Source organism: Drosophila persimilis, unplaced genomic scaffold (assembly GCF_003286085.1).
Source record: "Drosophila persimilis strain 14011-0111.01,24,50 unplaced genomic scaffold, DperRS2 tig00000477-arrow-pilon, whole genome shotgun sequence".
NCBI lineage: Eukaryota > Metazoa > Arthropoda > Insecta > Diptera > Drosophilidae > Drosophila > Drosophila persimilis.
This window is the reverse complement of record NW_020825313.1, coordinates 1076951-1092738: the sequence shown is the minus strand read 5'-3', so window position 1 is coordinate 1092738 and position 15788 is coordinate 1076951. Positions and strand designations below refer to the sequence as shown.

General features: G+C 39.4%; 1 protein-coding gene across 8 annotated transcripts in view; it reads right to left on the bottom strand.

Moving 5' to 3' along the window:
* Positions 1-15788, bottom strand: part of LOC6604080 (dynamin) — a 113568-nt gene that overhangs the window by 72466 nt on the left and 25314 nt on the right. For all 8 annotated transcript variants that reach the window (XM_026989995.1, XM_026989989.1, XM_026989988.1 and 5 more), the window contains exons 8-9: positions 13582-13775; positions 3436-3555 (exon numbers count right to left, since the gene is read on the bottom strand). In XM_026989995.1, the coding sequence (XP_026845796.1) occupies positions 3436-3555; positions 13582-13775 (314 nt within the window). The remainder of the gene's footprint in view (positions 1-3435; positions 3556-13581; positions 13776-15788) is intronic.

Here is a 15788-nt window from a genome sequence, read left to right as displayed (position 1 = left end):
ATTGGCGTAATCGTGGCAGCTTTCCACTTGCCAACAAACCGACCCGTTTACAGCGAGTTTGTGAAGAGAATTTTGAGAGGTTCACAAAAGGCAACATAACAGTTGTGAAGCAGGAAGGCAGAAATGCCATCACAGTTGGGTTAGAATAATCAAACTCATTAATTGCCTCCAAAAAAAAAAATGAAGTGTGCCAATATTCACCACCGCGGGGATAGCGCTTAAGACATCGGTACTATGCCAAGCTGCGTATGTCTCAAAATTTGAACTAAAGAAAGAAGCAAAAAGGTTTCCTATACCACTATCTGTATTAGCGCTCAAGCTACCCAGGTTCATAGCTGAAGGAAGAGAGCTCGTCGACCTTTTGGAATTTACAAAATGCCAAAACGACTTGGGATTGATCTTAAGTCCCCTTTCAACGTTGGCAATATACTGGTTATACAAAAATTTGCTTAAAAAAGCAAACTCCTTCTTATGCTGCACATACCTCGCCCAGTCCACAAGGTCCCGTGTCTTACCAAATCGTTTAAAATACTTGTTACGAAGATTCTTATATTTCAGAAGATCCTTCGTATACCACGGTAGCCTATAGGAGCCATGCATCCTTCTAGAAGCATTATTACCAGTAATACGACGGACCGTATGCAGGAAAACACTATAGGAAGTGTCAGTGCTAGGATGCGAGAGAACAGATGCCCAGTTAACGCTTAACATCCTATCCCGAATAGCATTTAGGCTTAAAGTAGAAAAGAAGTATTCATAATATGGTTCCGCCCAGAGCAAATAAGAGTGGAAATTAGCTGAGAATTCCAACGGCATATGATGCATGTCACAATCTGCGATAAGCAGCTCGCAACATGTAACATGGCAATCTATATCCGAACTAACATAAATTAAGTCTAGAATCTTATTTAGCCTATTAAAAACATTATTTACTTGGGTTAAGCCCATACTAAAACAATCATCTATCAAAAGAATCTCGTGCGGCAAATGCACATTACTTGGTATCATAGCCAGCGACTGCGGATCGCCGGACCATACCAACGAACCCAAATTGAAGTCGCCAAAAACGCAGAGGTACTGACGATCTCGCAGACTACCATATATTTCAGCAATGTTTTGAGTGTGCGCCTTGTATATCTCATAGCAGCTATTCGGAGAAATACGAGACGCTAAAAAATAGCGTCTCTGACTGGCCAGCCACCGCCACACCAATGTGATCCAGAACAGAGTCCCCATCCTGGAGATAAATCGGATCACAGCATAGGGTGGGTGCGTCTGACGGCCACAATGACCCCACCTCCTCTGCAGCGCTTCGTTTTGGAACAATCTCTATCCTTACGAAACACCTGGAAAAGGTTAGGAATGAAGTATTCGTTGTCGAAGAAGTTTGCGTTGAGCCAGGTTTCAACCAAAATGACAACATCGAAGTCACACGTGGAGGTAGTCAAGCTGACAGCCTGAGCCTTGGTGCGCATGCCCGCTATATTTTGAAAAAAAAAAAAAAAATCGTATCGACCTGGCACCGTCCAACGGCACGTTCGCAGAAAGTAGCGGGGCCGTTCAATTAGCGGCCACGGAGGATGGATCCATAGGAGGTCAAGCGTATCCCGCTGAGCCAAAGTGCTGAGACCCGTGCTTAAAACCTGCCCAAGTGCCGCCATCCGAACCAACAGCACACCATCGTCGTCCAGAAGATTGGGCAGGGAAGCAGCAGGGAGGGCCAATCTAGGTAATGATGCTGAAGAGTGTGTTGAAGAGAGTGTTCCACATAAGAGGGAACGACGAGCTGATTACTCTTCCCAAATGTCGAGAGCAGCGACGGCGCAGACATAGCACACGAAGCAATGCAATAGCTGTTGTTGTTGTAATGATGAAGTCAGAAGCGCACGTAGCCGAGAGAGAGTGCCAGCAAGAGCATCGTCATCTGATCCAGCAGCAGCCGAGCGAATATCGCACAAAGCGCAGACCGAAAAACCAATGTTTTATGTTGAAGAGGATTGCCAAAAATGAAACAACGGGCTGTTGCACATAGCAAAAAGTGTAAGCAGAATATGATGTGGAGAAGCGGCGATCATAAAACCAGAGGCGCCGCTCACTGGGGGTTTTTTGAAGTGGATGGAACTGGTGCTTTCTGAGTCGGCGTGGACGTCCGCAATGGCACAGCTGCACACAGATTAACTGCCGTCAAATCAGCTTCCGGCCTCTGTCTATGCACAAAGCGGGAAACCCTTACCGATACTGGCCAAAATTAAATTAACGATTGAAGTTAACGAACTTCAACGCAGATAAATCAGCATCTCGCTTGACCAATTTCACACAAGAAATTTCCGCCTCCGGCACCTTGTTGTTATTTTCGCTCGTCTATTTTCGAATGCAAGTCATGCGCAACCACATAGTTATCACACTGGCACAAAAAATTAGCCAGATTTGTTAACAGTTTAACTGCATCTGCATGCAAATCGATGCACGTCAGATGAAATGCTTGGCGACACAAAGAAGAACAGCGGACAGCCTCAAAGCAACGAAGCTGAGCGGCAGTGACGTCCGGATTGCATTCCGAGCAGTAATAAAGCGACATAGCGAAAACACGAACGAACGCAGTGAGAGCTGACTGATATGTATCCCCATACATGTTATGATGGCGAATGCTTTATCGTGACAATGCAACAATTTTCAGAAAAGCGTTCTCCTCTTCTGCGTCGAAATGTGCGCAAATTTAAACTTGGACTCATCCGAGAGTTTAATCCGTGACCACTCAGATTCACCATAACTTAATTTTTGTTTACGAATTCAAGCGAGCTTTGTTTATTTGACTATGCAGAAGTGGCTTTTTGCTAGGTTTCCTTGCTTTTAAAGACACCTCCTTAGGCCCACGATGAATAGTTTGAGCCAAAATATAATTTCCAAAACGTTGCTGCAGTTCTGATGCTATCTTAACATAATTTGTAAGCTGATTCTAAGGCTTGTTTATTAAAAACAAGATCTTCCCTTAACCTTTCCTTTCCTTCCTTAACATTACAAAAATTGGTTCCACAAAATATTAATTACTACTTTAAAACAAAATTCGGAAATTTATTTAATTTGGTATAAGTTTACAAGGAAAAAATTATCTGATTGGAAAAATGTAGTTTTGCTTGTAAAAAGTTGTTTTTCAATTTAAATTTAATTTCGGTCGGAAACGCTGCCTTTTGGGTGTTACAGAAATACAATTTCACCACGAATCTAATCGATCTCTATACTTTTTCAGTAACGCGTATAAAAACGGGTTCGTTAAAAGTTGTTTATTTCATATTTTGAAAAATTTCTTTGCGTTACTCTAGCTCTTTATGTTTTGGATTCGAAATATTTTCATAAAAAAAAGTACCCAAATCTGGACACATAAGCGTTCCAGTTTGTTGATAACAATTGAAATAAATATATTTTACGGATACGCACCTCGTCTCCATTTTCCTGGGTTTCCTGTTTCTCGGGATAGACACCAGCTCGCAAGAAGGAAGCCTTCCACGACTCAACATCTTCGACCGTTTCGCAAGATAGTTCCAGTTGTTTGTAGTCCTAAAAATCACAGTGTTGTGCGTAAAGAAACAAAAAAAAAAAAGAAGCGTCCAAGCGCAGAGAACAAATGGATGATAGGTTTTTTGCCAAGCATATGGACAATGGAACAACAACGTATGTACATTTTACAAGAGGCTGAAGTAGATTTTTGATTAGGTTTAGTTTTGGTTAATTTTTAGTCATGTAATTTAAATCATGAGGTCAGTGAACAACTAGCGGGATGTGAGATGAATTGCCGATTAGGTTGTTCTTAGGGTTTTGTAGTTTTAATATCACAAATCAAAAATGCGAAAGGAGTTTGCAAGTGCAGTTTTCCAGACGTGGCAAGCTCCTTGGCTTTTGATTTGACCCAAATGTTGATAAAAACATAGTAATTTTTATCTTATACAAAAAAATAATATTCGAAATCTTTGACCGGCTATTTGGTCAAAAGAATCAAATTTGAATAACGATTTTGAACAGAGGAAAGAAAATAATGAACTTCTGCAGTTTTTTCCGAAATAATTTTAAGTGAGCACATCTACCCAAAAAATGTAATATTATCGAATACCAAATACTCAAATGATTTAATTACACTTTGTAAGAAAAAAAAAATAAATAAATAAAACTTATATTTGGAAATATTTGCAGTTTCGAATGACGAAAAAACTTACATTTATAATCATTAGATTATGCTGTTACTATATTTGTATTATTTTTATTATTATACTCATTTTTGTTATGTTTATTATGATTATTTTATTTATTATTATTATTATTTTATTTTTTATTATTATTATTATTACTCCATTAATCTATCTATTAGTAACAAACTGGAGGACTCCAACTTACTTACAACCTCTTACTTCTGCTTACCGTTGAGTTACTATATTATTATAATTCTATCGTTTTGCTAATTGTACGAAATACCCTTGTCTCAGTTTTAAAGTTCACAGTAGACAAACAAAATTAAACTTTTTATTTCCGCTGTGAACCAAACCGACTTTTTCTGATAGGTTTAAGGCCTCAAAAATGATTAATTTCAAAGTTTTCAAAGTCAAAATTTTGAAAAACAAAAAATATATTTATATTATTTCCCAGACAATAAACTTAAGCTATTTCATATTTATAGCTACATTTATCAGATTTTCTGAATTGCAACGTTCAATACAACGATGTTTTTAGATACTTAAGTTATGTGAAAAGAAATCACATCTGAAATTTTTTTTTTTAAATATACCCATTTTAAAAAAATTTTTATACAGAAACCGAACCAAGACAAATCTATCGAATAAAAGTCGGTTTGGTTCACAGCGGAAATGTGGTTTTGTATTGTGTTATTTGTCTTAACGCTAACTCAATTTTGACCAGTTCGTTAAATATATAGCATGAGGTTTCCTAAATGTTATTCGATTCATTTAATTTTTAATTTAATTTTAATTTTTTGTTGTCGCTTAATCAATTTCAAACAAAATTGTACACTAATTTGTTTTTATATCATAGTCATACACTTAAAACAAAACAATAAAATAAAAAAATTAAATTTTTAAAACCAAAACTGAATTTTTTCTACTGAGACTTTTTTTTTTTGTAATCTTACATATACAAAATTAAATAAAATTCAGACTTTATTTTTTGTTAATCAGTAATTAATTAATATTTTGTAGTGCTTAAAATTAGCAATGGGGCAAAGAAAGATTTTGTTTTTAATAAACAAGCCTCAGGATCGGTTTAAAAATTATGCTGAGATAGCATCAGAACTGCAGCAAAGTTTTGGAAATGATATTTCGGCTCGAACTATTCAACGTCAGCCAAAGGAGGTGTGTTTAATAGCAAGGCAAATAAAGCAAGGCATGATCGAATGAACAAAGCTCGCTTACATTTATTTAAAAAAAAAAATCTAATTGGGGTGAATATCACGAATCATACTCTCGGATGAGTCCAGATTTAATCTTATTGGATCCGATGGCTTGCGCACATTACGCCGCAGAAGAGGATAATGCTTTTCCGAAAATTGCTGCATTTCCACCGTAAAGCATTCGCCATATATAATGATATGGTGATGTATATCTACATATAAAACTGAATCGCTATGTTGAATGCAAAAAGTTATGAAAAAATTATTCGCAGTGGAGTTGTTTCCATTATGTGCTGGCGAAAACCCTCTAGCTGAACCCTCAATAAGGGGGCCGGCTGTGCAATGGACACTGCATTATCCCGGGCAAGGGTAATGCATTGTCGCCTGCTCTGTCCGAGGTAATGCAGTGTCTAGCTAGGGCAATATTCCAGCGTCTTCTCGATTTATGGTACGGGGGCACTTAGCCTGCGCCATGGCAAGAGGTGCCTGGCGGTTTGGCTTAAAACGCTAGGGAGTGGTCCCCCCAAAAAATACCAACCTGTATGGACCTTCGGGCCAATAATGAAGCGGAAGGAAGAGAAAACTCGGGTTAGGATATCACGCCAAACGTCGGTGGGAAGCGTGACTGCTACCACCGCCGGGCACGGGGAGGAGCAATCCTCTCTGCGTGTTGCTAGCGATCACACTTCGGACTGGACTGGAGCAGGACAGGTCAGTTGTAAAGCTTCTGCCACAACAATGACGTGCCACAACAGAGCCGGCTTCAAGGTAAGGCAGACATCTCCCAGAAGGAGAAAGTTAAGCTAGGCGGGCTACACTACGCCCACATGGCACAGATGATGGCGTCGAACTTAGAATTCGCCAATAAGGTGGAGGAGATGATGGCCACCAAGAAGCAGCGCTCGACTAAGAGTGCCATCGAGGACACTTCGGCCAGCAAGCGGCAACGCGGGCCCAAAAGTACAGCCCCTCCACCTAAAGCGGCCAAGAAGCCAACACCAAAGGTCAAAGCGAAGGTCAGTGACGTGTCCAAACGACACTTGATCGTGGGACTCATCGACCGTAGCGATGAGAACGGGAACATGACAGCGGCACAGTGGAAGCTGGTGCAGGAAGACCCGTGTCCGCTATTCCCACTTTTCATGGTGCTGGGTGGCTCAATGACGTCAACATCGTGAAATGCAACGATGACCAAACGATGTGGTAGCGATGTAGGAGGGGGCCAAGCTGGAGGTCGTGGTCGGGGAGCTAATCTCCGTACCAAAGGCGAAGGTACTCTGCTCCATCACAATCTAAGGGGACCGGGCGCTGAAGCTCCTTTAGCTGAAAAACGCAGACGTGCCCCTACCCAACGAGGGGGGCCAATGTGTGATCCTTTAGATGAACAAGGCGGCAGAGGATCTGCTATACCCCAGATTTGGGAAGACGGAATCAGTGGAGACGGCACTACACTCGGTAGTAGCATCAATCGAGAGCGCCCTTCAAAATACAAATTATGCACGGGGAGCATTTGTTGATATCTCCGGACCATTCAATAACGTGGCCACAACCGCAATAACAAGTCGCCTAGAAGCGAATAACATACACCCAGCAATCAACCATTGGATCAAGAACCTCCTTGCTGTAGACGGGTGCAATCGGAGTGTGGCACTGCTTACATGGTAAAAGAGGCACACTTCAGGGTGGACTCCTGTCGCCCCTCCTGTGGAATCTGGTGGTCGACGACCTCATCAAGAAATATGAAAGGAAGGCCCCAAAAATAACAGCTTATGCAGATGACATAAGCATACTTCTTACGGGTGTTTGTCCATCGACCTTCAGCTCCTTAATGGAACGCACACTCAGGGAGACACGTGAGTGGGCGGAAGAGGTACAAGACAGACCTCATCCTCTTTGCCAAGAGGTAAAATATGTACCCCCAGAAAATTGACCAAACTAGGCTAACCCCAAAAACAAAAGTCAAAAACCTGTGCACCTGTGGACAGCAAACTGGCATGGAAACCCAATGTAGTGGAAAAGGTGAAAAAGGCCACCATTGCGCTTTACGCATTCAAGACTTTACCTCTTTCATTATTAAAGGCTTTCAAGGTAATTTACAGACGGATGTTATTTACACCGACTTTAGTAAAGCATTCGACTCTGTAAACCATTCCCTTTTAGCACATAAACTTGACCTTTTAGGCTTTCCGCCCAACCTCCTGAGATGGATTTCTAGCTATCTTTTTTACAGGTCTCAAAGAGTCCTCTTCAAAAACTCCCTCTCTTTACCAGTAAAAGTTTCTTCGGGAGTACCACAGGGCAGCCATCTAGGCCCCTTACTCGTCACACTTTTTATTAATGACTTGCCTTCGGTATTAACATACTCTCGAGTACTTATGTATGCGGATAATGTTAAACTCTGTGTCCAGTACAAGGACATTTCATTTCATTCTCGCTTGCAATCCGATCTCAATAACCTTCAGTCATGGTGTTGTGCAAACTTGTTACACCTTAATGCCTCGAAATGCAAAGTTATGACATTTCATCGTTCTAGCCCTTTGTTGGCTCCATATACCCTATTTGGTGGTTCTCCTGAGAGAATTATCCTGGTGGATGATCTGGGTGTTATGTTAGAACCCAAGTTAAAGTTTTCCGAACACATTTCTACCATGGTAAATAAGCCCATGGGCGTGCTTGGGTTTATAAAGAGGTGGTCAAAGTAATTTGACGACCCCTATATAACAAAGACTCGCTATACCTCGCTTGTTCGTCCGATCTTAGAATACGTCTCCTGTGTATGGGGCCCTCAGTACAAAGTACACCAGGACCGTATAGAATCAGTACAGAAAAACTTTTTACTCTTTGCTCTGCGGGGCCTTAACTGGGATGCGGGTGTAAGACTCCCATCTTACTCTAGCAGACTACTATTAGTAAACCTCCCATCCTTAGTTAACCGTAGCAAAATGCTTGGTGTGATATTTATGCACAACTTGATCAGGGGTGACATAGACAGCCCTGATCTGTTGAGCCGCATAAACTTCACGATTCCTATTAGACTGACTAGAAATTTTACACCGTTGTTCCTTCCAATTTGTAGATCGAATTATTCCTTGCATGAACCGTTTAGGGTTTTACGCTCGGATTATAATTCCCTCTACCATATTATATCCACCACTAATTCTCTTCCTCTTATTGAATTACTAATCCTTATACACCTTTCTAGTAATTAGTAATTGTAGTGGTATTTTCATTTTTATTTTGAATGCATGCCCAGTTCTCTTAGAAACTTTAGTGCTAATCTTCCTCGAATATTAGTCTAACAGCTATCTTTCTTGCATGCTCGCGTAACAGCCTTCTGCTGATGTCACACGGGCCACTTGACGGTGCAGTAATTACATACTCAGCAGCACATGGGACCTGTCTCCTGCTTTAATGAACTGCATTTACATCTCGTAGGTGCGACCACTTTTGCTGTATGGAGTCTTAGTGTGGTAGCAGCCAAAGAGATGATGTACCATAAAGATTCAGCAACAAGCTCTGCTCTTTATTAAACCTTACTTGGAATCGACCCCCTGGACATCCACACTCATCTGACTGCAGGAAAGGCAGCACAGCGCCCCATGGCATCAGGACACATGTCGCCACAAGGATACGGGCATAGTTCGATTGGCAGGGTCCATGCAGGCGTCCGCGGTCATTTTCAGAAGTGTCTTGGCGAGCAGGGAGGTACTGGACATCCTAAGCACGACAAAGTCACTGCGGATCTATTGGGTTCCCGGCCACTAAGGCATCGAAGGAAATGAGGCGGCGGACGTCCTGTCTCCCTTAGAGCTCCAAAACGAGAGAAGCACCACCACCTGCAGAATCACGACAACCATGTACAAAAAACGCACTGCAAAACTCATTCACTACCTATTGCACCTACCACGGAAGGACTGAAAAATTGTTTTCCTTAATCTACTTTAATAACTATTGCTATTATTATTATTATACCCGATACTCAAAATGAGTATTGGGGTATATTAGATTTGTGGTAAAAGTGGATGTGTGTAACGTCCAGAAGGAATCGTTTCCGACCCCATAAAGTATATATATTCTTGATCAGCATCAATAGCCGAGTCGATTGAGCCATGTCTGTCTGTCCGTCTATCCGTCCGTCCGTCTGTCCGTCTGTCCGTCTGTCCGTCCCCTTCAGCGCCTAGTGCTCAAAGACTATAAGAGCTAAAGCAACGATGTTTTGGATCCAGACTTCTGTGATATGTCACTGCTACAAGAATATTTGAAAACTTCGCCCCGCCCACTTCCGCCCCCACAAAGAACGAAAATCTGTGGCATCCACATTTTTAAAGATACGATCAAATCAAAAACGCAGAATCGTAGAGAATGACCATATCTTTTAGACTGCTGAATCTGAATTGGATCGTATTATTATTACAGCCAGCATCAAGAAAACAATTTAATTTTTTCTCGCCCTGTCTCTCTCTAACACACACGTAGCATAGCCGGCTTTGCTTAGAGTAAAAAATTAGCGCCTAGATCTCAGAGATTATAAAAGCTAGAGCAACCAAATTTGGTATCCACACTCCTAGTATATCTGACCGAGACGAGTTTGTTTCAAAATTTCGCCACACCCCCTTCCGCCCCCGCAAAGGATGCAAATCTGGGGATATTCACAAATCTCAGAGACTATTAAGGCTAGAGTAACCAAATTTAGTATCCGCATTCCTGTTAGATCTCACAATAAAACGTATACGAGGGTTGCTATTTATATTTCGGGAATAGGAAATAAGAACAACAATTTTTAAATGAAAATGGTTTTATTGTTTTTCAAAATATTCCCCCTGATGATCAATACACTTTTGCATTCGCTTGAACCATTGGTCATAGCAGTTTTTCCACTCCTCTTGAGACACCTGCAAAACATGGTTTTTAAACTCTTCAACTGCTTCTTCGGCACTCGTAAAACGTTGACCACGCAGTTTTTTTTTATGTTAGGGAATAAAAAGAAGTCATTGGGTGCCAAGTCAGGACTGTAGGGAGGATGAGTCATCAATTCGACGTTTTGACTGCTTAAAAATTCACCTGTTTGTCGAGATGTGTGCGAGCTCGCATTCTCATGATGGAGAATGATTCGTGCTCGGCAGTTGGTTTTGCGAATTTCTCCGAAGACCTCCGGCAAACAAATGGTCGTGTACCACTCAGAATTGACAGTCCTACGTTTCTATAGCGGAACAGTGGCCACATGACCCATTCTCCCGAAGAAACAGGCGACTTCGAAGTGCTTCGTGCTCGAAAAACTTTTGTTGGATTTTGCTCATCTTGAAACACCCACACGGTCGATTGCTGTTTAGTTTCCGGCTCATACGCATATATCCATGATTCATTACCTGCCACGATTTTATAAACATCTTTTGAAGCACCTCGGTCGAACATTTTAAGCATTTCCTTACTCCAATCGACGCGAGCCTTTTTTTGAGCGATTGATAAGTTATGGGGTATCCAACGAGAGCAAACCTTTTTTACAACTAAGTGTTCATGTAACATGGAATGTATTGAAGTGGAACTAATGTGCAAGGATGCCTCTATCTCACGATATGTCACATGTCGATCTTGCACTATCAGTTCACGCACACCATCGATGTTTTGTGGCACAACAACCGATTTTGGGCGACCTTCACGGAATTCGTCAGCGACTGAACTACGACCACTATTAAACTCTGCAAACCAGCGATAAACTGTAGTTTTTGATGGTGCTTTTTCGGCATATAAAGAACTAAGTTCATCAACACATTCTTGTTGGGATAATCCACGTCGAAAGTTGTGAAAAATAATCCAACGAAAACCCTCTCGAGAAATTTCCATTTTTTTGCCAAATTGATTTTTTTTAACTGATCGTGAACAAAACAAAAACCAATTGTACATAAAAACGTTGTACGTACATATATGCTAAAAAATGACAAAGTTTATTATGTCGTTGCAAGATTTTACGTATTGGCTTTAGTATTGCCCATTCCCGAAATATAAATAGCAACCCTCGTATATCAAAATTTCGCCCCACCCCCTTCCGACCCCACAAAGGACGAAGAACTGTTGAATCCACAAGATTGAGGATACGAGAAAACTAAAAACGTAGAATCATAGATAACGCCCATATCTATCAGATTGCTAAATCAAATCGGATCATTTTTATAGCCAAAAGGAACAAATCAATTTGAAGTGGCTACGCAGCGTCCGACGTCACGCTCAGGCTGATTTTCTGTCTCTCTCGCACGCACTCTTTTTCGTGTCGTTTAATATTAGCGGCGTCTGCCAGAGGAGAGCCATACTGACTAAGTATCGGGTATAAGTGTAAAGTTGCGGTGCCCGCAGCAACTCACAACGTTCCCCCTCGTTTTTTTTTTATTTATGCTAGAGATAAGAGGAAAATTCAAATTCCCCGTTTTCTTTGGCTTGTGCCTGAAATGTACATTTTTAGTGTGTTGTATTCAAGTGTAGGGAAGTGTACCTGGGCGCCCCGGTGCTGGCATCACTGGAAGATGCCTCCAAGAGGACCCCGCAGGGACTTCTGGCCTATGCGAAAAACACCTCGATTCTCGAGGACTTTAAAATCCCATAACACTCATACCCCTATCCGACCATATTGGTCAATGCGTGACACCGCTGAAAGTCGTACAGGTTAACCTAACCTAAACTGTGTCCATTATTTAAGCAGTTACTGAGAGAGAAGACGATTCTGCACCTTGTCATGGAGCGCGCCCTGTAAGTTATTCTTTGACGTTTCTTGTGATCAAATTACTAAATGAACGTTAAAAAAAAGTATTATTTGGGAAAATATTTGTTTTTAATTATATGAATATGACATCAAACAATTTAGTATGTTTTTTTGATACGAATTTAATTATTCAAACAAACAAACAAAATTAAATTAGAAGAATCGGATAAGATTTGGAGAAACCCCACGCTGGAGAAGTTAAAATTGCATAAAATATCAGAGTGGGCTTTTTTTTCTCGCTGGGTGTTGCTGGCATAGCAACTTTGTGGATTTGTTCTTTGTGGATATTTTGTTTGGACATGTTGGGTGGAGATGTGCACATATGTAAGTTATCTTCATTACTGCTAAGGTTAAAATTTCGCGTGAAATACCGCAGCTAAATCATTATAACAAACCCTAATTGATAAATGCATTTTGGATTTTTTTTAGAAATTTTAAGTTCAATTACGTTGTAATTATCAGGTCTGATTCAGAGTAAAGAATAAAAGATACATTTTTTACATAGTGCTATCGGTGACCAATATAAATCGGTATCTTTTGTCATAAAAATTTCACCTTTTTACTGTCAAAATAAATTATAATTTCACACCAAAATGCACTATTTGGAAATAAAAATCAGTGTTATTTAAAAAAGTGAATTTTGTTTTGAAATAGCACGGTTTGAAAATCCAAAATTTTAAATTTTTACACGTTTTTATTCCATTTAACACGGTTCGACATAAGACAACACAAATAGATAAAAACACACACAGCTCACAAGCAGGGAAGTGTACCTGGGCGCCCCGGTGCTGGCATCACTGGAAGATGCCTCCAAAGAGGGAATATGTACATACTATGTAGATATTTGTCTATCTTTCGTTTTTTTGTGTACACATACATACAAGCAAATTTACTGGTCAGAGCAATTGTAGACAGCTAAAATTTGGGGGAAATCCCTTTTTGTGGAAATTTAAGGGGATTACATTTTTGCAATAGAAATCTGTTAGTGTTTTGTGAGCTATCAATGCAATAAGACGTGTTTGGTAGACATTTTTAATATGCAAAATTTTTTTTTCTAAGTTTCCTAATTTTTTCTTTAATTTTAATACGCTTTAGAGATAAGGAACCAAACACCTATTTTTGCATAAAATCAATGTCTATTTTAACACGGTTTTTTCAGGACCCAATCTACCGTGTAAAAACAGAATTAGGTGTATATAACAAATGTAACATATTCTTAAACACTTTTATCAAAAAAAAAAAAAAAAAACATTATAATACAATGAAAAAATACAAAAACAGAAAACAAAAATAAAAAAATTTCTTCCCTTATGCTTCTGGGTAGATGTGCCCCTTAAAAAGTTGTTTTTTTTTTCGGTTTAGGTATTTTCTCTGTTTTTTTTTTTTCTTATTAATCATTTGGAGTTCATTTTTTTGTATACTAACAAAAATTACTAACCTTATAAACATTGCGTCCGTCTGGACTGAATAAAGCAAAGGTAACACGTCTAGACATTGACATAAAGCCCTGTTCAATATCGCGCAATTTTAAACCATCCAATGGCAACATGAATTTCTTCTCTTTTTCATCCTCATCTTTGTACCAGGAGATGCTCTCAGATGTTAACACAAACCAGTAAGGACGCGAGCCGCCTGCGAAAGAAATTAAAAGCTTAATCAATTGGTTAGGCATGAAATATAAACATACTTATACTTATAGGTATACTTATATACAATGCAAAATAAATTTTTTTCTTAAATTTCTTAATAAATTTAGTCCTATGCAGATTTTTTAAACGCACAGTATAAAACACGCGTCTTTCAATTGCGTCGAGATTTATATTTTTTAACCCTAACCTTTTTGCCTATCTATTGTGGATAACAACTAATTTTGTCTCAAGTTTTGCAAAAATGTAACTATGTAAACAGTCAATTCACCAATGGGTATTATGATATTTTCAGCGGTTTGCAACTTTATGGGCATTTTCATTTTGTATACAACGCTGTTCAATATTTGCATTGATAACAATAGAAACGATTCCCGTTTCAAGCTTAACATTTAAGCAACTAATGTCATATATTAAAACTAGGCCCGCCGAAACACGATGATATGAATAAATATATAAATAAAAATTTTGTTGATATTTGAAACTGAAGGAGCTTGCCAAAATCCAACAGAAAAATTAAAAAGAGGAGGATATACATTACCATTAAGCTATTCAAATAAGTGGAAATAGAAGGAATATATAATTACTCATCAAATAATCACGTCAATAATAATGCATTAGTCAATAAAAACAACTAGCAATAATGGTATTGATAATAATAATTTGACTGAAATTTTGATTAGGCTGCACACGATATATAAATATATATGCACTTACTAGAAGTTTTGATAATGGAAATTAACATTCGAATTAACAATGCTCAGAATTAATTAAATGAATTTACGCCGATAGAGTTTGAGGGACTTCTACGTACTACATTAAAATGAAGAGGGCCGAATTGAATAAGTGAGAGTGATAGTTTGTTTCCGAATTCATTCGAATGTCCCCATATTTGACTACATTGTAGTATATTAAGTCTTAATTGTTGTTGCTTTGCTGTGCGTCAAAAAAAAAAAAGCAATAAAAACGTTGGGGAACGTTGCTGCTACAATTATAACAGATACTTAGTCAGTATGGCTCCTCTCCGCCAGAGGACGCACACATTGTACTAGAAAGAGTGTGTGAGAGAGACAGACAGACAGAGAGAGAGAGAGACGATTCTCTTTATTCTACATAAAGCGTGCACTTTATTATGTTCACGGTGGAAACCAAATTGTTGTGGCGGGAGGACAACGTTATCTTCACTAAAGATAATTTTCTCTTGAACTTTACTTACTGAAGAGAGCAGGCTGATGGGCCTGTAAGAGGTAGGACACTCAGGAGGCTTGTTTGCTTTTAAAATTAGGATGACTTTGGGGAGTTTCCATTTCTGTGGAAAATACGCTAATCGAAGGCATATCGATTTATAATTAATGTCAGACATTTCACTCCTTTTCGAGGCAGTACTTTTAGGCACAAATTTTTAATGTTAACAAGGTCAGGAGTTTTCTTGAACTTGAAATCTTTTAGAACAGCTGAGATCTCTTGGATATCAGTCATATATGAATCGTCACTGGCAAAGAGTTTAATGAGGCCATACAGCTTGTGACTTCAGAGACTGAGGAGGGATCACTAAGGTTAATTGAATGGGAATGATTTAATGCGAACATTGATGCTAATAATTCGGTCTTTTGTATTGCACTTTCGACCTGTTCTTGGTTGTGCCTTAAGGATTGTTCGTTCTCTTTCCTAGTGATCAGACGCGTTTTTGATTTGCGCTCCGCATTTTTTTCCGTTTGTTTTGAATAAACAGTCGGTGTTTCCTAAATAAACTTCAATTAACTGCCTAACCAGCCAACAATCTGGAAACCTATTCTATTCCGCGAGTGCATGCCTTTTGATTTGTGTTAAAAAATTATTTAACTTTTTATTTTTCGGCGTCGGCTTGTGTTTGTGTTGTTGCAGTGAGTGAGTACGCATTACATTGCATTGCAGTCCGCTCTCGTCTGGTAGCTTTTGTTGTGTTATCACTCTCTCCCTATCACCTAAACTTAAATAACTGTTCATTCTCTCTCGCCCT